Source organism: Perissodus microlepis, chromosome 22 (assembly GCF_051167445.1).
Source record: "Perissodus microlepis isolate ML-2025 ecotype Zambia chromosome 22, ASM5116744v1, whole genome shotgun sequence".
In the NCBI taxonomy this organism is placed as follows: Eukaryota; Metazoa; Chordata; class Actinopteri; order Cichliformes; family Cichlidae; genus Perissodus; species Perissodus microlepis.
The window spans coordinates 30,191,273-30,218,213 of record NC_140481.1 but is presented as its reverse complement, the minus strand read 5'-3'; the positions used below and the strand labels follow the sequence as shown (position 1 = coordinate 30,218,213).

The 26,941-nt window shown below is 39.9% G+C and overlaps 1 protein-coding gene across 1 annotated transcript in view; it reads right to left on the bottom strand.

Annotated features, from left to right (window-relative positions):
• The window catches only part of grin2da (glutamate receptor, ionotropic, N-methyl D-aspartate 2D, a), a 260,349-nt gene that overhangs the window by 157,541 nt on the left and 75,867 nt on the right, over nt 1–26,941 (bottom strand). The window contains exons 2-3 of the mRNA XM_084920174.1: nt 6,035–6,655; nt 3,759–3,896 (exon numbers count right to left, since the gene is read on the bottom strand). Coding sequence (XP_084776300.1) covers nt 3,759–3,896; nt 6,035–6,484 — 588 coding nt within the window. The 5' untranslated portion in view covers nt 6,485–6,655. The remainder of the gene's footprint in view (nt 1–3,758; nt 3,897–6,034; nt 6,656–26,941) is intronic.

Here is a 26,941-nt window from a genome sequence, read left to right as displayed (position 1 = left end):
GGTGACTATTACTGTGCATAATTATTAGGCAACTTAACAAAAAACAAATATATACCCATTTCAATTATTTATTTTTACCAGTGACACCAATATAACATCTCCACATTCACAAATATACATTTCTGACATTCAAAAACAAAACAAAAACAAATCAGCGACCAATATAGCCACCTTTCTTTGCAAGGACACTCAAAAGCCTGCCATCCATGGATTCTGTCAGTGTTTTGATCTGTTCACCATCAACATTGCGTGCAGCAGTAACCACAGCCTCCCAGACACTGTTCAGAGAGGTGTACTGTTTTCCCTCCTTGTAAATCTCACATTTGATGATGGACCACAGGTTCTCAATGGGGTTCAGATCAGGTGAACAAGGTGGCCATGTCATTAGTTTTTCTTCTTTTATACCCTTTCTTGCCAGCCACGCTGTGGAGTACTTGGACGCGTGTGATGGAGCATTGTCCTGCATGAAAATTATGTTTTTCTTGAAGGATGCAGACTTCTTCCTGTACCACTGCTTGAAGAAGGTGTCTTCCAGAAACTGGCAGTAGGACTGGGAGTTGAGCTTGACTCCATCCTCAACCCGAAAAGGCCCCACAAGCTCATCTTTGATGATACCAGCCCAAACCAGTACTCCACCTCCACCTTGCTGGCGTCTGAGTCGGACTGGAGCTCTCTGCCCATTACCAATCCAGCCACGGGCCCATCCATCTGGCCCATCAAGACTCACTCTCATTTCATCAGTCCATAAAACCTTAGAAAAATCAGTCTTGAGATATTTCTTGGCCCAGTCTTGACGTTTCAGCTTGTGTGTCTTGTTCAGTGGTGGTCGTCTTTCAGCCTTTCTTACCTTGGCCATGTCTCTGAGTATTGCACACCTTGTGCTTTTGGGCACTCCAGTGATGTTGCAGCTCTGAAATATGGCCAAACTGGTGGTAAGTGGCATCTTGGCAGCTGCACGCTTGACTTTTCTCAGTTCATGGGCAGTTATTTTGCGCCTTGGTTTTTCCACACGCTTCTTGCGACCCTGTTGACTATTTTGAATGAAACGCTTGATTGTTCGATGATCACGCTTCAGAAGCTTTGCAATTTTGAGACTGCTGCATCCCTCTGCAAGATATCTCACTATTTTTGACTTTTCTGAGCCTGTCAAGTCCTTCTTTTGACCCATTTTGCCAAAGGAAAGGAAGTTGCCTAATAATTATGCACACCTGATATAGGGTGTTGATGTCATTAGACCACACCCCTTCTCATTACAGAGATGCACATCACCTAATATGCTTAATTGGTAGTAGGCTTTCGAGCCTATACAGCTTGGAGTAAGACAACATGCATGAAGAGGATGATGTGGACAAAATACTCATTTGCCTAATAATTCTGCACTCCCTGTAATGTCAAAAATCCAACACATTTTTCTTCACTGTGAAACCGCTGATGCTGACGAGCTCAGCAGCAGCACCAACGAAAGTGGAGCAGCTCGAGCAGACATTTGCTTTCTCTTCATCATGCTTACCAAGGAGATCAGAGGAGCAGTTTTCTGACTTTTTAAAGTATTTAGAAAATAACTGCCTCCTACGAGAGACTCATAGGATAGAAGTTACATATTTCTCACCAGCTCTATTTTTTGCTACCGGAAGTATGACATACTCCCGACTTTTTCATGTAGAGAGAGTTACATCCATATTACTCACACGCCTAGATAATTTGTCACCTCTAAAGTTTTTTTTTCTTCTTTCTAAAAGAGTTATGAGCATTGAATCAAGTCTGCGCCAGCCCTGCTTCTACAGTATGCTGAGACCAAGGTGGAGAAAAGAAGTGAGGAGAAACTGTACACTTTTAATAACTTCTCAGATTTCATCTCTGGCTCATCTACATAAAAGGTGCCATGCTGCTCTAATTTATATTCTTATATTAACAATCAATCAAATCACAATAGTTGCCATCCCTCACAGTGCCAAACCCGCAGAGAGTGATCACAACGCCGCAGTACCGCTCATTAAGGTTTTGAGCTTCTTCGTTTTGGTTTTGCAGTTCACAAATTTCTGGTTTAGTCTCACTGCTTTTATTAAACTCATTTTCCACCACAGCAGGCAGCCATCAAAAGACTTCCAATAAATCTATTATACACCACCTGCCCAGCACCAAACAGCAGACACTAAGTCGGGCTGGCAGTGCAAACTTAGTGGAGGTTTTAGGAGCTAATGGACTAATATTTCCCAGCTCCTTGAGACACAAAGTGGAGTGACATCCTTCAGGTGGCAAAAAAATTCAATTCAATTAAAAAATAATATTTGATGAAGTTTCAGCTTTGAGGGCAAAACATTAATTTTCTTGCTTGAAATCACATTTTTAATTATTTATCAAAGTAAATGTTTAAAAACTATTCTGCCAAGTCAATAATGTAATTTTCATAAAGAAAAAGCTCATTAGGAAAGCGTTCTTATCCAGTGTCAGATCGCAGAAGATGTGATTCTTCACCCACTTAATCAGAAGCAAAAATGAACAAATGTGCCAGTAATTAAGTGATCATACATAATCTAATTAAAAGACAGTGTAAACAAAAATGGCAAGTAGAGCTTTAGCCATTACTGAACCATAAATATGCTTTAAGTTAATGGATAGATTCATGTTTTCACAAGTGAATTTTAAAGCAGTCACATCCAAATATAGACACAATCCCTGCTTTGCTTTTCTGTAGCCCACATTTCTCTGTTAAGCTCCAACAAAAACGCATCTTTCGAGGTTATCCGCTTCATCCATGTCAGACTACTTTTTTAAAAACCTTGGCTGATTAGAAAACGAGACACAGGTGAAAGTGATTACATACATGAAGAGGAAGTAAAACTGGTATCATGAAGCCATGAAAGGAAAACTGTCCTTCAAAGTAAAACAGGAATAAAACAAAGCACAGAATCAAGAGGAATCCTACTCGACATGACAACAGAGAAAATGGAAAAGGCACAGAAAGACGAGACAGAAAGGCCTAAAACGACTACAAAACATGAACCATGACACTGGAAACATCTCGATAAAATAACCATATGGTAACATCAAGCTTGAAAGATTGAAAATCACATGAACTAAGACTCACAATATGCCAGAATCAGAACAGGGACCTAAAGGCTCCACAAAAACAAAACTCTAACTGTAGAACAACAGCAAACAGAAGGCAAAATACAAAAGCACAAAACAGTGGAAGCATAACAGGGTCAACAACAGCCTAAATGCTAACTAGAAAAAAGACATACCAGCCATTTATTTCACTGGTGAACGGACTCCAGTGTTTACATCGGTGTGTAAATTTTGTCTTAGTAATAAAAAAACTACAGCAAGAGGTGAACGTGAAGGCAGACAAGGCAGCCAATCAGATGAAACTCAGGGAGGGGAGCCCTTAAACAGACAGGAATAAAAATGGCTGATGGAAGTGGAAATGAGCATTGGAGAAAACTGTAAACATGACATGATTGCACGATACTACCAGGTCTAAAAGGCACAATTTGAACTTCTTTTCATGCAGATCACTAAACATTTTCATTGGTTCTAATTTTGGTTTCACTAAATATTAAATATAAAATATAACTTTTAATTAAAAATACCAAAAACTGTCTCCTGGCCCCCTTCAAATGGTCTGAGGTCAGGAGGCAATTATCACTTGGCTTATTTCTTAAAGTGTTTCATCTTCCAAGCCACAGAAAGTTCTTGGTTTAGTTCAAATGAAATTAACTGGGTTGGTGATGCAATGATAGGTAATCCATTTTTACCTGTGGCTCTCTTCCCAGACTGGCTCCTCCCCCAACGGCAACAACGGGAACCCCTGTCTGGGCAGAGACGAACTCCAGCATCGGGGCCAGAGGGGCGCGGTTCGGCGGTGGCGGTCTCTCTTCCTCAAACACTAAACCCTTGAAGTAAAACAAAGGTTGCACATTGAAACCTGGCACATCAGATGGAAGACATTACATCAGCCTCATTGAGAAGCAATTTCATAATCATCTCACCAGAATTATATTCATCAAAGCCATTATTTTTTTTTTAATCGTGGCGCTCCGAACCCTGAGAATAATTCAAAGACTAACCAAGTGAGCAAAAGTTAATGGAACAATAAGTACATTCACATGCTGTTCACAAAATTCCTGATAACACTTCATTCTAATGAAGACTGTATTTTCTTATCCTGCTAAGAAACTGAATCTCTCCAAAGACTTCTCGAAATTTAATGAAGTCATGAAACATCTATCAGATGTTGGGCTTTGCTTCTCTGCTTGGCAATCAGTGTTCAGAGATATAATCAGAGTTAAATCCCTGCAGTGGACTGGCATCCTGTCAGGACAATAGGGTGTGTTGTACCTGTGCTGCTTAAGCTGCTTCACACCACAGAAACAACAGATAAGCTCTTGGCTTATGGGCCACCTCAGCTCCTGAAGGGCCTGCTAGGTGTGGCTGTTGCATGCATGCTGAACTATTTCTGCAAAATCTCCGTCTCTCTCTCGATATATATGATTTCTTATTGAAATCTGTGTTGCTAATGGTGTTTTGTGCGACTATTTTTCTAGAAATCCCTGTCGCATTATAAATAAAATCATGAAAAATGCATGAACTTCTGGTGAGGCTATTGCTTTACATAATAATATGAGGTGGAGCTATTGTGATTTGAGGTTGGCTTGATGACTTAATGCTTGTTTTGTTGTAGCGATTCAGGGAAGTGAATTGAAGTTAAGTGTAGATGACAGCTCAATTCTCAAAGGGAAGCATTTGATATGCAAATAGCTTATAAACAGGACCTGGAGATAGGGTGGCAAGTGTTACTTAATAGTTAATATCATACTTGATCGAAGACATTCATAACAAGACCCTTCACTCTGCTAACATGAAAACAGACAGAGACACAGATTGGATACATGCATGCATAATGTATTTTTCTATTGATGAATGGATGGATTAATATATGACCGAGTAAATAAATCAGCAGTATAGTATGCAGCACATTTATTACCTCTCTGTATGGTCACAAGCAGCTCTCAAGTTGCAAACTCAGATCTGCTCCCATCCACAAGAGTCATACTATGAATGAATGAGTGAATAGATGAACAGTGAACATGGATGAATAAAATAAAAGCACAAAACACCAAACCATGACACTGCCCTAACGACCTAACACAGTTAATGCATTTCTCTACTAGAAACCTCTGTGACGCGTCATAGTAAGAGTACCTGAATTATCACATACATGGTCCCATGCATGAAAAAGCATTCACTGATTCATTTAAAGCCACATGACCTATCAAGAAGGTAAATGAAAAGAACCTCACGCATGCTTTCCAACAAAGTCCATCTGACAGTCACAGCGCTTCATACTGAGACTGGCCAACTGTGCAGATGTGAGTAATTATGCAGGATTTGGAGTTCTCCTTTTATTCTTCCTCCGTAACACCTTTTGTCAGAGTGCATCACTGTGACCAACTGGTAATTTCAATTAAATGAATCCTCATTAAATCTAATAGTGATAATTACAAAAGCTGCAGTGATACAGAATCCTTTGTACATCATACAGATGATGATTATCATAGTACTGAAGAGCCATTCCAAAACCGATTAAGGCTACTCAGATTACATTCAGTCTGAACCAAACACACTGCATATAATCTTAATCTTTCTTATCTTTAAAAAATAAGTCAATTAATTTTCTTGAAGACCAGTGTTGTTTACATCAGTATATCTACATTTGAACTGTTGTTGCATTTGTTAGTGCTTTGCTGTCTTTATCGCTCTGCCTCTTGTGAATGAAACTAAATTTGTCTCAAAAAATGATTTATAGCACTACTAGGGGACAAAAAGTCATGTACATTATCATTTATAAGATTTTTAAGAGTAACCACATTGGATTTGGACATCCAGCCATTATCACATTTTGACCTGAAGGGAACTTATTTTTTTTTTATCACTATTTATGATCATTTTGTTCCAATTTTGGCGATGTTAACAGTTTCTCTCTTACAGTCTTTGGGAATGTAACAGTAGGTTTGTATACTTGTTTGTCTACCTGCAGTGGTGTTGTGGCCAGCAGCTCACACAGCTGCAGCAGCAGGGTCCCGGGACTGCTCTCATTCACAGCCAGGTAGATGACGTTGGCCTGACCCGAGGGCGTCATCACCGTCTCCCCCACGAGCGCGGCCAGCGACAGGTGTGACGAGGAGGAAAATGAAGTCATCTCGGCCACTTCAGCTAATGAAGCTGTCTCTGTTACTCCCCTTCCTCCCCCTCCTCCCGGACCGTTTCCCAGACCGGGCCCCGGCTCCCCGACCCCCGCACCTCCCACCACCGGCGTCTCCGGGAGCAGGGAGGAGCCCGAGTGGACCACGGCGATGTTGACACCACCTGAGTCCCTCTCTCTCTCCCGGGGCCGGAGAAGCAGGGGGGGCGAGGGTCGCACGGGCCCCGTACAGGCCAGGACAGCCAATAGCAGTGAGAGGGCGGGCCTTGGGGCCACCATGGGGTAAAAGGGGGGCCAGTTGCAGCTGTCGGAGGGAGTTTGGCAGGTGTTGGCAGGTGGGGTTTGGGAATTTAAGGGTAGTGGGTGGTGCCTCTAGGGAAAGAGGAGAGGAGGGAGGGTGGTGAGGGGGTCGGCGGTTCACAGTGCTTCACCTGATGAGGAGAAGAGACCCTGGAGAGGGAACAGAGAGAAGAGTGTGTTTGAATGAAGAACTGCAGCTGACCTGCTGTCATACAGCTTCTCTAACCATAACACGCATTTCAAACAGTCACTTATTTTTCTTTGTTATATATCAAGTATGCATTTATGCATTATCTCAAGTGGGACGGCTGATTTATGTAGGCGTTGTGAAACACTTATTCTCCAGTAAACAATGTACATAAATGACACAGTACACCTACTCATCCTTGAATTTAATGCTTCTGTTCCGACATCCTGCAAGTCTGTAAACAAAGGAAGGATTCAGGCAGGCAGAAGCTGCTCATTTTCTTAACACCGCTTGCGTCCCTAACAGCAAAATTCTGCTGACATTTCAGATTAAATAGGACAGCACATAAAAGTTAAGATTCACATTTGTCAGAGTGCAGTGCAAAAACTCCAGTGACTTTATCATCAAAGGTGCCATATCAAAACGAAGATCTCGTGGATTAATTCTTATTCCAAATACAACATGGGGCTGAAGTCTGGAGAGGATAGTGGCTTTTATTCTTGCATTCATAATGGAGCAACAGAATTAAACCAGAAAAATCTCATTAAGCAAAACCATCAAATCCTCTCTGTCTATGGACCAATAAGAAGACACCGGGTGCCTTGTTTCCTTTATATTTATCAGGCCAACGTTGCATCTGAAGTCCTTTTATTCAAGTAACAAAACATATCTAAACTCAGCAGTTTAGTGTTACTTCAGCCAACCCATCTAGTCTAGCTCAGCCAGTAATCCCAGCAGATCAGCTGGTCTCAGTGCCAGCTCATGTCACCTACCCTTCTGCCCATCCCATTTGCAAATCACACATGCATGTCACAAAATGACACACCACCATTTAAGTGGCTATAGCCTCACTCATGTTGCTGCACATCTGCTACCAGCTTTGCAACTCGTCTGCACCTTATGTCCACTTTGTCATGATTTGTGTGAATAAATGATGAATAATCCTGAAAAGAACATTCTAGTGTTTAGTGTGGAGTCCAGCCAAAGTGAAACTAGAAGTGGAACTAAAAGCACAGTAAGCAGGTCAGGTCATTTCCTCCGAGATAGAAAGTTCAGAAGACAGGTTTTCATCTCTAACAAATTTGGATTGTTTTTCGGGGTTTGTTTGTTGCACCTTTCAGCAGAGACGGAGAAGTGAGTTGGAGCATGGCTGTGTGGGGATGAGCCCAAAGGAACAAGCAGGAGCAAGACCACAGAGAATAAATGGAGAGAACAACTGGAATAAAGAAACAAAGAAAGACCTGCAGGTGACAATGGTATAAAAGATGAACTAAGGGATGAAAGGAGTAGAAGAGCCTCAGATAGAGGAGTGTAGATTCAGCTGCAGAGAGAACATGCCGTTTGTGTTTGTAAAGGAGAGCAAAAGGGTGAACAGCGAGACCTCTGTGGATTTATGAAAGTGGAAAGGAAGGAAAGGAAAGAATGTTAGGAATATGCACAGAGCACTGGTGTATGTATAAGTAGGTGCAAAAGACAGAAAAAGAAGGGCCAACCAGTGCATCAATAGATGGGCAATATGGTAAATGGCCTGTATTTGTATAGCGCTTTACTTAGTCCCTAAGGACCCCAAAGCGCTTTACACGTTCAGTCATCCACACATTCACACACTGGTGATGACAAGCTACATTGTAGCCACAGCTGCCCTGGGGCGCACTGACAGAGGCGAGGCTGCCGGACACTGGCGCCACCGGGCCCTCTGACCACCACCAGTAGGCAGTAGGTGAAGTGTCTTGCCCAAGGACACAACAACCGAGACTGTCCGAGTCGGGGCTCGAAACGGCAACCTTCCGATTACAAGACGAACTGACAACTCTTGAGCCACGATCGCAATAAGACTGCAATGAGCTGCATACTACTGTATATAATGATTTCTACCTAAAAAATTATAATAATAATAATAATAATTTGTGCATGATCTAACATTATGACCAAAGTCCAAATGTTCCAGCTAAGCTGAAATGCACAGAAAAGGCAATCACAATAAAGACTCTGCTGCAAATTCCCTCTAGAGCTGCCCTTTGGCACTGTAGTTGATGGTTTTCCAGAGGAATCCTCGGGGGAAGTAATGATTATTTTCCTCATATTTCCCACTACTAGTTGCTTAAGATGTTGATTATGCAAATGCACACTTTGAAGTTTCTATATACTACAGTCTAAGCTATGCCACTGCCAGGAGGACTACCTGCTTGCATAGTTGCAATGAATGAAAACATGTTGACTTTTACTCTGACAAAAATGAAAAATCTGACACTTGTCTCCTTTGCAACTTGACAACATTAACTGTAATATAATTACAATTATCCAATACTGAAATACTTTAATAATTCAAATCCTTAAAATGCAGTAGTCTTTGGTGAGCAGGTGATCTTTAATTTATTTCATGAAAATTATTCTATTTGAGTGAATTTTAAAACTCTAAGTCTGTAATTTTTTTTAATGATCTAGATTTCATACTTCATCAGTTGTCTCATCTTACAAGTCCTGTGACTGCTGCCTATCTTTATACGCGTTACACATTAAACAAAATTATTACCATCATGAGGTTACCCAGATCCCTGTATATGTCTTAGGTCTGCAATCATAAAATAATCAGTCTGACAAGGATTCGTCTTTGCAAATATATGTAGGTAGGCATTCATGGGCCCTTAGAAATACCCAATTGGATAAATCAACTAAAGATAAGCCTTAACAATATACTAATATGCACCACTGCAGCTTGCTTTTTCTCTCAGTGTCCTTTTGGTTGGTTGATGTTGGCTCATGGTAGATGGTGAAACAAACTGCTTGTCCAATCACAAAATGAAAAGCAACTATTCGTGTGCCTACCCTTGCCCATACAGGTTCCAAGGACAATTTCCCAGATGGCTCTGTGTAACAAACCATCTGTTGTGTCAGGTTAATCATCAGGTATCCCACCTGACAGTCATGTACACCTTTCTGCTGCCTTTTGTGCACTTTGACCACTTGATGATAGTAATAAAAAAAGAAGCCACAATTCAACAGCTGACGAGGAACCTGTTTACCGTTTGTTGGCTGCATCGCCCTTAAGCGTTGCACACGTTCACACATCTAGGAAGTGCCCAACACACACACACACACACACACACACACACACACACACACACACACACACACACACACACACACACACACAAACAAACATATCGACTTAGTTGTTCCGGGTTAAACAACTTGCTCGAGGGCACCTCAACTGTAATTGTTGAGGGAGTCAAGAATGCTGGTTTTTCAGACACAGATTAAATTTTACAATAGTTTGATAAGACTCTGTACACTGTGCTCAGCTCTACTAAAGATGTCCATGTAAGAGCTAAAAGAGGTAACAACACTATCCTGCAGCAGGTTAACATGTAAGTCTGCCTGACCGAGGCACCACAGACATTTCCTCCCCTCTCACTGTCTAGTTGAAGTAGGTAGAAGACTAACAGGCTGATTCTGACACTATTTTATTTCCACTTTTTACCAAAGGAAAAATGTAGAGATCAGAGATTTGATCAGGACAGCTGACACAATAATACGTGGATGAAGATGAAGCATCTAAACAGCATGATAAAATAAAACATTAGCTTAGAGACCCATGAGGCTCAAACACAATGATCATTTACAGTATATATTCTATGAAATATAGACAAAGTTTGCGTGAATCATATTACAGAATCATTACCACAGTAAAAATACAACTATTGGGTAAAATAATTCAAGCAGCATATTCTACTGTGAACTGATCCCTTATTAATCACATACTGAACATAGAAAATAATTAAAGATATTATAAACAGACTTGTATTAAATACAAAGAGTGATGTGAGTACACAGAGATACACCTACAGAGAAATCATTAAGCCACGGCTCTCCTTGGCTCTATAGCTTACAGCGAGTTTTAGTTTATTGTTACAGCTGTGCCTTTACTTCACTTGGTTTTGTTTACTGTCACTCTCATTGTCTCATTTACGTAAAGAAGACAGCTGCTTTGTGGAGAAATCCCACTAAGCAAAACGTGGCACAAAGGTAGCGAACGTAGTGGGACATGGTTGCTACAAGAAAGTGAATAAAACATTTACACTAAACAGACGCGACTAAGATTACAAAGGTGATTCAAGTGTCTGTGAATGTGATGTTTGCTGGTGCCAGATGGGCTGGTCTGAATATTTCAGAAACTGCTGAGCTAGTGGAGTTTGAAGAGTTTACAGTGAAAGGTCTGAAAAAGGGAAAATATCAGTGAGCAGCAGTTCTCTGTAACAGAATTCCTTGTTGCAGCCAGAGGTCAGAGAACAGACTGACTGTTATGATCTAAGGTAACAGTAACTCATATAATCACTTGTTATCACTAAGATATGCAGAAGAACATCTCTACACACACAACACATTGACCTTTGAAGGTTACGGCAGCAGAAGACCACACCAGGTGTCACTGCTGTCAGGTAAGAAATTAAGGTTACAGCTTACAGCCTCTCTGAAATTAGACACTAAAATACTGTAGAAAATGTTGCCTGGCCTGATGTGTCTTTATTCTGATTTCTACACTTTGGAGGGTAGAATCAGAATAAACAACATAAAAGCATGGATCCATCCTGCTTTCTCTCAGTGACTCAAGCTGGTGGTGCTGTAATGGTGTGGGCTTTTTTTTCTTGGCACACTTCGTGTCCCTTAATTCCAAATAAGAATTAATTAAACTCGACAGACTGACTATTGCAGCTGACCACGTCCATCTCTTTATGACCACACTGTACCCTCTTCTGACGTCTGCATCTAGCAGGATATCGTGCCATGTGACCAAGCTCAAATCATCCCAAACCAGTTTTTTGAATATGACAGTGAGGTTAGTGTCATAAATGGTAAATGGCCTGTATTTGTATAGCGCTTTTCTAGTCCCTAAGGACCCCAAAGCACCATCCAGTGCTGGACACTGGTGCCACCGGGCCCTCTGACCACCACCAGTAGGCAACGGGTGAAGTGTCTTGTCCAAGGACACAACGACCGAGACTGTCCGAGCCGGGGCTCGAAACGGCAACCTTCCGATTACAAGACGAACTCCCAACTCTTGAGCCACGATCATAGTGTCTATGACCTCCATGGACTGTGGAGATCGCAGTTCAGAGCACCTTTGGGATGTGGTGGAACAGGAGATTCACATCATGAATCTGCAGCAACTGTGTCACACTGTCATCACAGTCTCGACCAAAATCAATGAGGAACGTTTCCAACAGCTCTTTGAATCTATGCCTCAAAGAATTAAGGCTTAATAAAGTGGCAGCTACGTGCATTTCCTAACTCTGTTGTCTCAGAGTTCATAATTGTACACAGAGATTTAATTTAATCAAGAATTTGCATATATTGTATATATTACAATACAGAGCACTGTGACCTAGTTACACCACCTCCTATTAATAAATGTTAATGTGAGCAGTGTGCATTATCAGCACTATCCTCTAGTGGATAAGATATTAAGACATCACTTATCTACTCTACATTAGTGCATTACTAGGTTGCTAAAATGTCTGCAAGAACTGATTTCCCGGGTGAGGACAGAGAGACCCCAGTTGTATCTTTCACATAAAAATCCAGCTTTAGTTTCTCTTACACTGTCAAACACCATCAGTCACACACTTCAGTACATTCCAGAAGTTGATAAGTGTTGTAATTTTCTTTTTGGGTGTCCCCTCAGATAACCTCTTTTCAGTAACAACATTATCTGTTTTTAGCTTTAGGGTTAAAATTCGAGTTAAATCTAATGTAACTGACTGAAAGGGGGAAAAAATGTGATCTCTGCCACTAAAGTAAATCCTGATTCTTGTGCAATGCTGCCAGTGAAGGAAAAGGCTGGATTGTAGAGGATCATGGATTTATATTACAGTTTCATAAAGGGCCATGTGTCGTTCCCAAATGGATCAAGAAACAGCAGCAGGAGTCATTTTACAATATGTGAATATGTGGATGTGAAACGTAGTACCTTCAACTGTATTTAAGATATACAATATTCATGGGATTGCGTGCGTTTACTGCAGCTGTTCCTGTGAACATTCCGCAATATACTGACGGGACTGCAATGCACAGCACAAAACAAAGCTTTAAACATGTCCCTTCAGCCTGAGTGCTGTGTAATATACTGCCAAGAGCAGTCCAGCAAACAGAAGCTTTTTCTAAGCATTACGGTGAATGTGAGGATATAAAGTATATATTATGCTGTGGTTCCATATTGTCTCCAAACTCTATTTTTTTTTTTTAGCATTTCATAGCTGGTGAATTAAATTAATGATATGAAGAAATACATAATTGCCTTTGTTAAAGTAAACCTATTATGCTTTAATATATTCTGCCACTTACATATTTTTACAGCGCTGATGGTCCAAATTACCAATAAGCAGCCCAACGTTTTTATGATGTTGACTGAGAATGTCATTAATATGATCATATCAGGTTCAGAGAAGCTAAAATGGTTTGTTTCATACTGTGAACTTAATGTCTTCACATGCAATGAGCTGCACTATATGAAAGTAGGGTCCACAAATATAAAATATGGAGTTTAGCTCTCCTTTAAATGCAAATTTTTAATTTTCTGCTTTTAATTTATTAAAAGCAAAAACAAAACGAGCCTATGAGCATGTTCTTTAGTAGCCACTTTAAAATTCTTCACATGACAGAGGCTTTGTTTCTTCCATGAGGATTAGTGTTTCATAGCATACAAATTGTTCAATAAAATAAAAAGTGTATGTTTTATTTTAGCAAGATCATCTTCATAATGTGTTAGATTGACGTGCATTAAAAAACATTAAAATGATATGCTCAGGTTTGAACATTACAAAGACACATTAAAATGTTGTTGTTCATTAGATTGTAAAAAGCCTAAAACTCAGCCTGGTGAACACCAGACCGAGTGTGACATTGCAACCGTCACATAGTAATATGGAAAACAGAAAATAGAGAGCAGGCGTGTGACGAGACTTGACTTTCTTCCAAAAGACGTTGGCAAAAAGTTGGTAAAACACTAAGTCCTGAAAGCTTGGTGTAATACCTGAGACATAAGCCTGACCATAGGTCTTATCATCCTACCTCACGAGTGCAATCTGAAAATTTATTCAGTCACAAAGCAAAGATTTGTGAAATACCTGAAGCCTGAAAACTGGAGGTGCTTTATAAGAGCAGACCAATGCAAATGGTTTTATAATGAAACATTTAGGAGTCAGACATGAGTGGCTTGATTGAATGTTTATGACTTTCTTTAGGATTTAGTTTTTTTTTTCAGAACTGAAAAAAGTTGCTCAAATTTTCTTGCAAGTGTATGAAAAATAAAGCAGTAAGGCGACATTTTTCTGTGTGAACCATCAGAGTCGCTCTGCTTAAAATGTAATGAATGCTGAAGAGCATACAGAGAGACTGCATGTGAATCATACCTGTTATGCTACATAGTCTTAATACCAGCCATTAGTCATGCTGTTGGCCTTGGCTATACTGTATATACAGGCTCAAGCTGTTGACACTTATCAGACTTAAATACACGGAGAAAGGGAAGCAGTATGAGGACTGCAGGCTGCCAAACAGCAGACGCACAAAGCTGTCAAGACACCAGCATTATCACAGCTTTCAGTGACTGTCTGTTTATTTAAAGTAAATGGTAAATGCTTAAAAGAAACCTGTCCATTTAATTTAATTTATTGTATTTTTTTGCCTGCACATCTTAGGGACACACTTCATCATGTGACACACATGGATGCAGCAAAGTCACCTGTGCTACTTTATGCAATTTATAATGTAAAGTAGCCTAACAGTGTTTCTTTGCACATACATGGTCCTTTAAGAAAGGAAATACTTTGAAGCTATTTTTGGCTGAGTCTGATCAGTGATTTGATTAATGATGATAAAGGTCGCTTGTTATCTTTTCTCCAATCTTCACTGTGTTGTAGCTGTTATATTTTCTTCAATACTGCTCTTTGCTGCTGCAGTGACCCACTTTCCCATCGGCATCGTTAAAACTTCATCTTGTTCTATGTTGTGTTATCTTTTTAGAGGACAAGATAATCTTCATTGTATCGATTAAAGTTAACGTGTGCCACAGGGCAGTTGTGTAAAGAGAAGTGTGGAACTGAAAATCATTTAGCATCCCGTTCCGCAGCCTTAAGCCTGCCTTCAAAGTGACATCAACTACTTGATGAGCTGTTCTGGAGTTGTGAATGGTAAAAATACAGTAATTTAACCTCGAATCCAAACAGTACACTACCACATATTCTACCGCAAATCACATTTTTCTTGACTCCTTTGGAGGCTTCAAATATGCATGAAATGACATGGATCATTGTGCACTTGTCAAATGCAATAAAAGAAATGCTGAAAGGTTTCAGACTTTGGAGGAAATTACTTCTCTTTTAGTCATAGTCTACATGGTTATAGCAAAGAAAGAAAGGACGAATGAAAGGCAGAAAAGAGAGAGTGCTAGAAAGCCGGAGATACAGTGGCTACAGTGCTGGGAATTCATAGTTTTCTGATGCATCGAGGTTTACTGATTGGCCTCTGCAGTGAGAGCAGTGTAAGCATATGGCTTTAACCTAGAGGCAGTATCTACTACTCGGCACACAGAGCAGCAAACAACACATGCAAGTCATGCAGCATTCATGGTCCTGTGTTGATGTCTGTAAAACCTACCAGGGCTAAACCACACAGCTGTGTACAGTTCTTCATTGAGCCAACAGGAAGTAGCCCGATGGCAATGATGGCACGCATTGGTTGCAAAGTTGACTTGAACAGGAAAGACAATGGCAGCAAAATAAAAGAAGAATGGACAAAACAAAAATTATAAGCACGGAAAACTATTTTTGGTAACTAGGTAGGTTACCAAAGGTAGGTAGGTAGATAGCAGGTTTTTCCCACGAAAAGCAATTATTACTATTACCTGATGCCCAATTACCTATATGTTACCCTGTTTTAGGTGATTATGCATAAATTATGACTGATGGGTGGCACAGGAAGCCATAGAAGAATAAGAAGCCCAGAAGCTCCTGAAACTTGTGTGTCGCCATTGCACATAGCCACCCATCAAAGGTTGATTCAGACACATCAAAAATCCTGAAAAAGGGTACTTACATAAACAGTAAGATAAAAAGTTCATGCCAGTTTTTCAAGTTACACATTTTTAACACCACGCCTATCTTATATCTGACTGTGAACCATGTCATTTTCCCTTCTGTAGCTGTTCAGGCTTCCAGAAGATTGACCAGTCCAATACATGTAAGTGTTCTGCCAATGTTGTGGTTACATTTTAAATTTTGTGTGAAAGTTTACCAAATCTGAGACTTATTCAAGAATATTTACACTAATTTACTTGGCCTCTGGTAAGAACTTAGCTGATTCTAACAGGTCCTGTATCAATTTAAAATAGTCAAAAAATAGTTGCAAATGAACCTTTTTGTAGAAAATCTTGATATAAATAATATGAAAAAGCACCTCTGATAAAAAAGGATAACCTTGTTTGTGGAATTAGGATTTTTAACTATTCCTTTTTTATTGAATGTGCTTTTGTTGATGGTACCGGAATTGACATTTAATAGGTTTAATTAAAAAAAAAAAAAAAGTAAAAAAAAAAAAGGCATGAAAAATCTGAACAGCTGTGGTGGCAGTAAATGTGTCAAAACCTGGATGCAAATTAAGCTGTTGTTGGAAAAACAAATTGCATCCTACACAACACTCTCCGGAGGGATGAGAACAAGAAATGTCAAAGCGGCGGCTTGTGGGAAAGATGCTAGAGCACATTATGCATTTAGCACATTGCAGTGCTGGAGAGATGGATGTTTTTCTGTGCCTGTGTGAAGGCTGCTAATACATGATTGATTATCAATCAGTATTCTGCTGCCTTACAGGGAGTGCAGAATTATTAGGCAAATGAGTATTTTGTCCACATCATCCTCTTCATGCATGTTGTCTTACTCCAAGCTGTATAGGCTCGAAAGCCTACTACCAATTAAGCATATTAGGTGATGTGCATCTCTGTAATGAGAAGGGGTGTGGTCTAATGACATCAACACCCTATATCAGGTGTGCATAATTATTAGGCAACTTCCTTTCCTTTGGCAAAATGGGTCAAAAGTAGGACTTGACAGGCTCAGAAAAGTCAAAAATAGTGAGATATCTTGCAGAGGGATGCAGCAGTCTCAAAATTGCAAAGCTTCTGAAGCGTGATCATCGAACAATCAAGCGTTTCATTCAAAATAGTCAACAGGGTCGCAAGAAGCGTGTGGAAAAACCAAGGCGCAAAATAACTGCCCATGAACTGAGAAAAGTCAAGCGTGCAGCTGCCAAGATGCCACTTGCCACCAGTTTGGCCATATTTCAGAGCTGCAACATCACTGGAGTGCCCAAAAGCACAAGGTGTGCAATACTCAGAGACATGGCCAAGGTAAGAAAGGCTGAAAGACGACCACCACTGAACAAGACACACAAGCTGAAACGTCAAGACTGGGCCAAGAAATATCTCAAGACTGATTTCTCTAAGGTTTTATGGACTGATGAAATGAGAGTGAGTCTTGATGGGCCAGATGGATGGGCCCGTGGCTGGATTGGTAAAGGGCAGAGAGCTCCAGTCCGACTCAGACGCCAGCAAGGTGGAGGTGGAGTACTGGTTTGGGCTGGTATCATCAAAGATGAGCTTGTGGGGCCTTTCCGGGTTGAGGATGGAGTCAAGCTCAACTCCCAGTCCTACTGCCAGTTTCTGGAAGACACCTTCTTCAAGTAGTGGTACAGGAAGAAGTCTGCATCCTTCAAGAAAAACATGATTTTCATGCAGGACAATGCTCCATCACACGCGTCCAAGTACTCCACAGCGTGGCTGGCAAGAAAGGGTATGAAAGAAGAAAAACTAATGACATGGCCTCCTTGTTCACCTGATCTGAACCCCATTGAGAACCTGTGGTCCATCATCAAATGTGAGATTTACAAGGAGGGAAAACAGTACACCTCTCTGAACAGTGTCTGGGAGGCTGTGGTTACTGCTGCACGCAATGTTGATGGTGAACAGATCAAAACACTGACAGAATCCATGGATGGCAGGCTTTTGAGTGTCCTTGCAAAGAAAGGTGGCTATATTGGTCGCTGATTTGTTTTTGTTTTGTTTTTGAATGTCAGAAATGTATATTTGTGAATGTGGAGATGTTATATTGGTTTCACTGGTAAAAATAAATAATTGAAATGGGTATATATTTGTTTTTTGTTAAGTTGCCTAATAATTATGCACAGTAATAGTCACCTGCACACACAGATATCCCCCTAAAATAGCTAAAACTAAAAACAAACTAAAAACTACTTCCAAAAACATTCAGCTTTGATGTTAACGAGTTTTTTGGGTTCATTGAGAACATGGTTGTTGTTCAATAATAAAATTATTCCTCAAAAATACAACTTGCCTAATAATTCTGCACTCCCTGTAGAAACCGTGGGATGCACCAGAAGCATTGGAACAACTGCAGCTGTGAAAGCAGACACCAAATCATGTACGTGTCAAACCATATATGTTTAAATTTTTTAAGTTCCTTGTATGACCAACACAACAGCTGTGCTCAAACAACGATCTGCAGGTTGAGGTGTGTGTGAGTGTGTGAGTATGGTTATGTGTGTATAGAAATAATGACTACTAAAAGAAAGATGAAGATGTTCAGCAAGAACCAAAAAGAAACCACACAGACAGAGAAAAGGTGTAAAGAGGATATGCAGAAATGCAGTGGCAACAGCGTCTGCAGAGGGGGAAGGCAGACAAGGGGTGGGGGGAGGAGCGGCTGGCAATGTACGCAGTGATCAATCAACATCACTTTATGTCAGCATACTCACAAAGTGGAGTACAGTGTGTTTCCTTAGGAGCTACGAACCTCCGGCTCTGAGGGCAGAGCGAGCGTGGCCACTCCCCTGTGTATTGATTATGGCTACTTATGGCACCCACGGGCTTCATGTGCCTTTTCATTTTTCTCTTTTGCTGCCTTTCTTATAGAACATACTGCTCTCATGCTGGCAGTAGAGCCAATCACTCTCATTCCACCGAGTGCTGCTACAAAATTAATTAACTTTACTGCACTCTGCCTACATTTTTAGCTAATGCTAATTATGAGAACTTTTCATAGATACATCACGCTATGGAAATTGGATTCTCTTTGCCAGTATTCCAGTATTTTATTTATTTGAGGAAACAAATAAAGAAATTATATTTTGTAGTTTTGTTTGTTTATTTGTTCTGGTAATCTCAGTGTCACACCTTAGCTAAGACATTAGACACTAGGGTCCCACATGTGGTTACTTTAAGTAACAGAAAGACTTTCATTATTATTATTAATTACAAATAATTATAATAATTTGTAATAAACTGTGACAAAAAGATTATGTATGTGTGTGGATGATTTATTTATTTAAAAAATAAACTTTTTTTTTTTAGCATAGTTGCTTACTGTGTTATGAGATCAGTGTGGACTTTAATTACTTTAAAAACTAATAAATCACTAATTATTTAATCACTCGTGATGATTTGATGTGGACCAGTATATGCTCTCTGATGTGAAAATAAGTGTTTTGCTTGGTGCTGTATTGTCTGATTTGGGCTTTCATGTTCTGCAAAGAGGCAGAATGGACTTGTGCTGTAATTGTGTGCTTAGAGCAATACAAAATGATACAGAATGGGAGAAGCTGATTGACAGAACGATTCAATAATTGCTTCTTTGCTTACTTTGTTTTGTTTTTTTTTTGTTGTTTTTTTGCCTGTCCCTTTGCTTGCTTTGTAAAGAATGTGAAGAATGTGTGTAGGGCACAACGTTAGATATAAAGAAGAACAAGGAAAGTTAGCAATGGGAGTTTTGATTGAAATTGAAAGAGTATGTTATTAAAAGCAGGAGATTAAAAAATCTACCCTTTATTTTTATAACCATGCTGCTACAGTAAGAGGCATTCTCACTAGTGCAATATGATGTACCAAACAACAACTAGGATCATTAAAGGGGCCTATTATGCTTGTTTCTATATGTTTTATTTTTGGACTCTATCTTACTCTTATCTTATCCCATAAACCTCACTTCATCCTCGGAGTGCAACATGCTGTTTTAAACCCCCCCACCCCTTTTTTTTCCCTCTTCTAATTGGCTGTACTGTGCAAAAACAAGATTTGAACAAGAGGTGGGCGGGGCCGTTTTACTCACAGTCAGTGTGGGTTTTCCCCTTTTTTGACATTATACGGAAAAACAGATTTTAAAAAACGCTGTTTGAAACAGTATTTAGAGCACTATAATGTTGCTGTTCTACACACAATAAAATATTGCACCTGCCACTGTGACCGTAATAAGATAATAAGAAAAAAAACACAATAGATTTAATTTAACAGTGATTTAATTTACTGACACAAGATCTATGTGTGATAGCACTTTAGTACAAATTGTGACTTTTTTTTGTTGAAGTCAAATTAGTAATAAAAAATAATTAGAAATTAGACAGATTTGATGTTCAATAGAATAGCAATTACAGCAATGCAACATAGCAATTAAAGGATATTGCTGAGTGAGTGATAGACACCAAAACCGTGTCAGATGAAACAGATGAAACCATATCAGAGCTTTTTAATGAGAGTTTTCCAAGATTAATCATTCAAAACTGATATGGAGAGAAATATCTCAGTTAGGCTTTTTTTAAACTATGTAACACTACACTTAGTTAACCCAAATGTGTTTAGCTGTAACAGATTTTATACAGTCAGGATGTACCTAATAAAGTGGCATTATTAGGTACATCCTGCAATTACTGGATTGGACCTTCTTTTAACTTCAGAATTTTTAATTGAATTTTATTTATACAGCAGCAAATCAACAACAGTCGCCTCAAGGTTTCTCAGAACTGCCTTAGATTCATTTTACCAATGTTACAAAGAATCATCTTCTGTTGTCCAATTATGGCCAACGTGTACACAACCTGTGCAAAATGTAGTCTCTGTTCTGCTTACAGCAGTGGCACCCAGTGTAGTCTTCTGCTTCATAGTTCAATGTGTTGTACAAAGAACTGCTTATAGGTTATTTTGACTTTTTAGTTTGTCTTCTCCTAGTGATGGTTCTGCAGGAAAATTCCAGTAAATCAGCAGTTTCTGAAAAACTCATACCAGCCCACCTGGCACAACCAAGCATGCCTAGTTCAAAGTCATGTAGACATGGCATGTGATTGGTTGATTATACAGTTGTGTTAACAACCTTTTGAATAGGTGTACCAAACAAAGTGAACAGTGCATGTATGTAACTGTCAAAAACAACAACCAAACAAAAAAAAACAAGCAATAAAATAACTGCTCACTTTGACGATGGAAGAGCTGATACAGTAGTATTGTCCGTTTTTTTTTAAATGTGAGGACCAAATTGACTAAACCCACACATACGTGGCAACCTTCCTCATTTTTTCCTTACATTGTTTTTCTTCCCATTATCACTTTTCCAGTCACCCGGCCCCCACCCCACCCTCCACTTTTTCTCTCTCCTGTCATTTCCACATATTCTCTCCTTTCTTTACATCTCCCTTCCTCTCCCTCCTACACTGCCTCCTCTTCATCTTCCTCCTCTCTTCCTCCCCTTTCTCTCCTGTGGGCCATCAGAATTCATTACAGGCTGAGCTGATTCATGGCTCAGTCCCACATCATTGGAGAGCATGGAGGCATGCCTATAAATCTACACACTACTGAGAGACACATGCGCACAAATACGCACAGTGTCACAAAAACGACACTACATGCATACTTATCAGCATATCAAAGACATGGCTAAATGAACTTAGTGCATGGACATGTCCACTCACTATTACACACAGCATGCAGTTACACATGCACATCGCACAGGCTCATCAGCAGAGCGCGCAGCCTTCGTCCTGCAGACCATCATAGGCAGCAACCTGCTGAGCATCCAGCTCTGTACATGTGTAGGAAACTCCTCTTCTAGCTTCATAACAAGCAGGGGGACTTGAGGTCTCTTAACTGTGTAGATACTCTGTGCATAGAGTCACAGTGAAAATTGCACAATTTAATGCGTGAGAGAGAAATCAAGTATAATTCCATTACTAGGTAAGTTGTAGGTTCTGTCTGTACTAGCAGCATTTTTGCCCTCTTTCACGATGCTGTTTAAGTATTAAAAATAAGAAAAGGATGCATGAGAGTTTCAGTACATTCAAGATGATTCAGTAACATGCATTTCTCTCTCATTTTTAGCTTTGTTTCTTGACATTAACTATTTATGATTGTGAAGGATTAAAGCATTCAGACAGAGCATTACATTTGTGCATGGATCAGTGATGCAGGATCAAATGCTTCATTCATGCTTATCCATCAGGGCCTCATTCATCAGTGTCTTGGCTACCAGCTGACATGTAACATCATATTACAGGTTACTGTGCTGCGCAATTCATACCAATGCTTTGCCTGAGGTGGTGGAATAGCTGATGCAGCAGAAGTTTTTGCTTTTTTGGGGGTTTTGTTTTTCTTTTCTACAGAAGACATTTTGACATACGACAGTAGGGAAAAGACACGGAGGTATAAAGAGAAACTGATTCTGATTGGTTGCAGGGTCCCAGTATTATGGATGCTGGCTCACTGTTATTTATTCACAAAATAACACCTGTGGTTTTCCACTGCTGTGGAAAGGGCCTGTTGTTGACTTCATGCGACCTAAAGTAGCAAATATTTTGACATTTTCCTGCACGTGCTAAACAAAGTTTATAAAGTTTATTCAGGACCACTATAATGAAATATAGTCAAGAGACTATAATGATTATTGACATTTCCTTCTTTGGTAGTCTGGCACTGTTCTGGGGCATCTCCATTCCTCCATGCTCGAATACTAAAGGTTGAAGGGAAGGTACAAATGCACTGTTCAACAAAGTTATGTCTGTAACTGTATCTAGAGACTGTTGAGGCATATACTACCACACATTTCAGCAGTGGGAAACTGAAATTCAGGATTTGCAACAATTTTTCTGACTTTTCCTCTCTGAAACGGTCCTTTATGCCTATCCATTTTCACAGGAGGACACTCTGACATGTTATAGCTGGGCATTCAGTGTTTCAGTTCCAGAACAAAGAGAATTTTTGTTGTTGTTGTTGTTGTTTTGCATGCTTACTGAGTTTCCCAACATCCAGGGATAATGTTTTGAAGGTAAAAGGTTCAGCTCAAGCCATCATCTTTCACTAAACACAACCAAGTGTTTTTTGCTGCCAAACTTCAGCAGAGAGTTAAAAAGAAAAGTAAAAACTGAGTGAAAATGAAACAAATCAGCAAATAAAAACAGTGAACGCAAAGTGAACATGAGCAAAAAATACCAAAAGAGTAACCGGTAGAGTCGCTGGTTCCTGGCAGCCAATAAACTGAATGTAGGTTTGAGGTACTATGCTATTTATTATACACAGTCTATTACCACCACATTTCATTTATGAAAATCCCAGTAATATCATAAAATAATCAGTAACTTTGCACTTTACTGGACAGCATAAGTACACATAACTTACAAATGTAGGTTCACTGAGTACAGGTCGAATCAGCCAGCAGAAACACAGTAATGTTAATGTTGTGTATGTGTTTCCAGGTGGTGTTTATATATGTGTATGCATTTGTACTTACATCGGTCTCAGTATGTGAATGATTTATGAGGCTGGAAGCGAGTTAACTGAGAGGCTGACTGGGTGTACTAGAACTTGAGACATAAGCAGTACTCGTCGATGTATCATCTTCACGCACACACGCTTTTTAAACATCACCTACACACATCCTCCATCTTTCTTTCTTATTACCTTCATTACAATCTGTTACACACTCCCTTATTCCAGTCACTTTCTTTAATTAACCCCCCTCCTTCCTAGTTTTCCCTTCAGGCTAGCACAGAAGTATGCCAAAGCACTGAAATGCATTTTCCTTATGAAATAGCACTTCTACAGACACAGCACAAACTTCGCACCATACATGTAAATCTGTTAGATGAATGTAATCTGCAACAGGAGCCACAGATTTACTATCCTGATATTAGTCCTTATAGTGAAGGCATGGTCTTTTATCCTGATATAAATCACATTACACATTCACATTATGGGAGAATACAGGGAGTGCAGAATTATTAGGCAAATGAGTATTTTGTCCACACCATCCTCTTCATGCATGTTGTCTTACTCCAAGCTGTATAGGCTCGAAAGCCTACTACCAATTAAGCATATTAGGTGATGTGCATCTCTGTAATGAGAAGGGGTGTGGTCTAATGACATCAACACCCTATATCAGGTGTGCATAATTATTAGGCAACTTCCTTTCCTTTGGCAAAATGGGTCAAAAGAAGGACTTGACAGGCACAGAAAAGTCAAAAATAGTGAGATATCTTGCAGAGGGATGCAGCAGTCTCAAAATTGCAAAGCTTCTGAAGCGTGATCATCGAACAATCAAGCGTTTCATTCAAAATAGTCAACAGGGTCGCAAGAAGCGTGTGGAAAAACCAAGGTGCAAAATAACTGCCCATGAACTGAGAAAAGTCAAGCGTGCAGCTGCCAAGATGCCACTTGCCACCAGTTTGGCCATATTTCAGAGCTGCAACATCACTGGAGTGCCCAAAAGCACAAGGTGTGCAATACTCAGAGACATGGCCAAGGTAAGAAAGGCTGAAAGACGACCACCACTGAACAAGACACACAAGCTGAAACGTCAAGACTGGGCCAAGAAATATCTCAAGACTGGTTTTTCTAAGGTTTTATGGACTGATGAAATGAGAGTGAGTCTTGATGGGCCAGATGGATGGGCCCGTGGCTGGATGGGTAAAGGGCAGAGAGATCCAGTCCGACTCAGACGCCAGCAAGGTGGAGGTGGAGTACTGGTTTGGGCTGGTATCATCAAAGATGAGCTTGTGGGGCCTATTCGGGTTGAGGATGGAGTCAAGCTCAACTCCCAGTCCTACTGCCAGTTTCTGGAAGACACCTTCTTCAAGCAGTGGTACAGGAAGAAGTCTGCATCCTTCAAGAAAAACATGATTTTCATGCAGGACAATGCTCCATCACACGCGTCCAAGTACTCCACAGCGTGGCTGGCAAGAAAGGGTATAAAAGAAGAAAAACTAATGACATGGCCTCCTTGTTCACCTGATCTGAACCCCATTGAGAACCTGTGGTCCATCATCAAATGTGAGATTTACAAGGAGGGAAAACAGTACACCTCTCTGAACAGTGTCTGGGAGGCTGTGGTTGCTGCTGCACGCAATGTTGATGGTGAACAGATCAAAACACTGACAGAATCCATGGATGGCAGGCTTTTTAGTGTCCTTGCAAAGAAAGGTGGCTATATTGGTCGCTGATTTGTTTTTGTTTTGTTTTTGAATGTCAGAAATGTATATTTGTGAATGTGGAGATGTTATATTGGTTTCACTGGTAAAAATAAATAATTGAAATGGGTATATATTTGTTTTTTGTTAAGTTGCCTAATAATTATGCACAGTAATAGTCACCTGCACACACAGATATCCCCCTAAAATAGCTAAAACTAAAAACAAACTAAAAACTACTTCCAAAAACATTCAGCTTTGATATTAATGAGTTTTTTGGGTTCATTGAGAACATGGTTGTTGTTCAATAATAACATTATTCCTCAAAAATACAACTTGCCTAATAATTCTGCACTCCCTGTATATTACTGTGGGTTAAAAGCCTTGCTGCGGCATTTTGGACCGCTTGAAGGTGATTTAAGGAAGCCCTAGACAGACAGGAAAAGAGTGTGTTACAATAGTCTAACCGGGAGGAGATGAAGGCATGGACAAGCATCTCCAGTTCACCTTTGGAGACAACAGTCCTATGTTTAGCAATATTTCTTAAATGAAAAAAACAGGAGAGGGTCACAGATTTGATATGAGCATCAAAAGACAGAGATTGATCAAAAATAATTCCGATCAGCCCAGTAGAGCATCTTTAACATTTAATACAGAAAGACCCACAAACAAGCAGCAACTGAAGGTGGCTGCAGCATGAACACAGCTTTTGGTGATCTCCATGAGTCCTAGACTGCAGGCAGTCACTGCCTGCAAAGGATATGTTTGCTAAACAGTGCATGCTTTTCCTTAAACCCCAGTTACGTTGTGCTTATGAATAAATAAACAAATACACAAAAAAGCGTCATTGTAAAAAAGTCCACATGCAACAGATGTTACATTTTCCTTAGAATTCAGCTGAGGAAATAGGTTTTGCAGCGGTTTGAGCAAAGATTTTCAAGTTATTCACAAAATGAAAACCTATACTTTGTGCCGGGCGAGAACTCCATTCAAATGCATGTAATAGCGAGAAACGTACTAACTTGGTGAAATAAAGCGTTTTTCATCAACTTCATGAAAATAGATGTAACTTTTGATAGAAGACGCAGACACACATATTTATGGCTTTGCCTTTTAGAATTCAGCATCTCCGTGCTGGGGAAATAGGTTTTGCAGCTGTTTGAGCTAAGATTTTCAAGTTTTTCACAAAATGAAAACCTATACTTTGTTTTGGGCGAGAACTCCATTCAAATGCATGTAACAGCGAGAAACGCATTGTCTTGGTGAAATAAAGCGTTTTTCTACAACTTCGTGAAGATAGATGTAACTTTTGATATAAGACTCAAACACACATATTTATGGCTTTTCCTCTTAAGGGTCAGTGCACTCATGCCCATCCATGCATTTTCTTAAATGCTTATCCAATTCTGTGTCACAGGTATAATTGGAGCCTATCCTAGTTTTTTTTTAAATGTTTCATTCATATCACTTATATAATATTATATTATTATATTTTTTTTTCTAAGTGTAAGTTTAAACTGAAGTTAAAAGTATATAGTATATAGAATGTGTGCTTACTGAAAAGCACACAAGTGTGGATGGTATGTACACTCAAACACACTCCTCTGGCTGCAAACACACAATCCATAACTGTCACCCTCTCCCATATTAGCTGTTTTCCAAACATCACTTATTGCTTTGAACCAGCAGGCTTCTTGACGAAGTCTGCCTCCCTCACTTTCTCATCTTTCTCCTTTTCAACTCTCCAACCTCTCTCCTCCTGTTTTCTCCCCCTAATTCCATTTCTGCATCCCTTATCCAGGCTTTTCCAGTCTGTGAGGAGCCTTAAGAGTGAAGAAACAGATGGGACACAGGAATTAAGGTGATGAAAACTTCTCATTTTGGAAATTAAGAGCACTAACTGCAACAGATGATGAAACAAGTACTGTAGCTTTGGGGAAAATCTAATAAAGAATGGT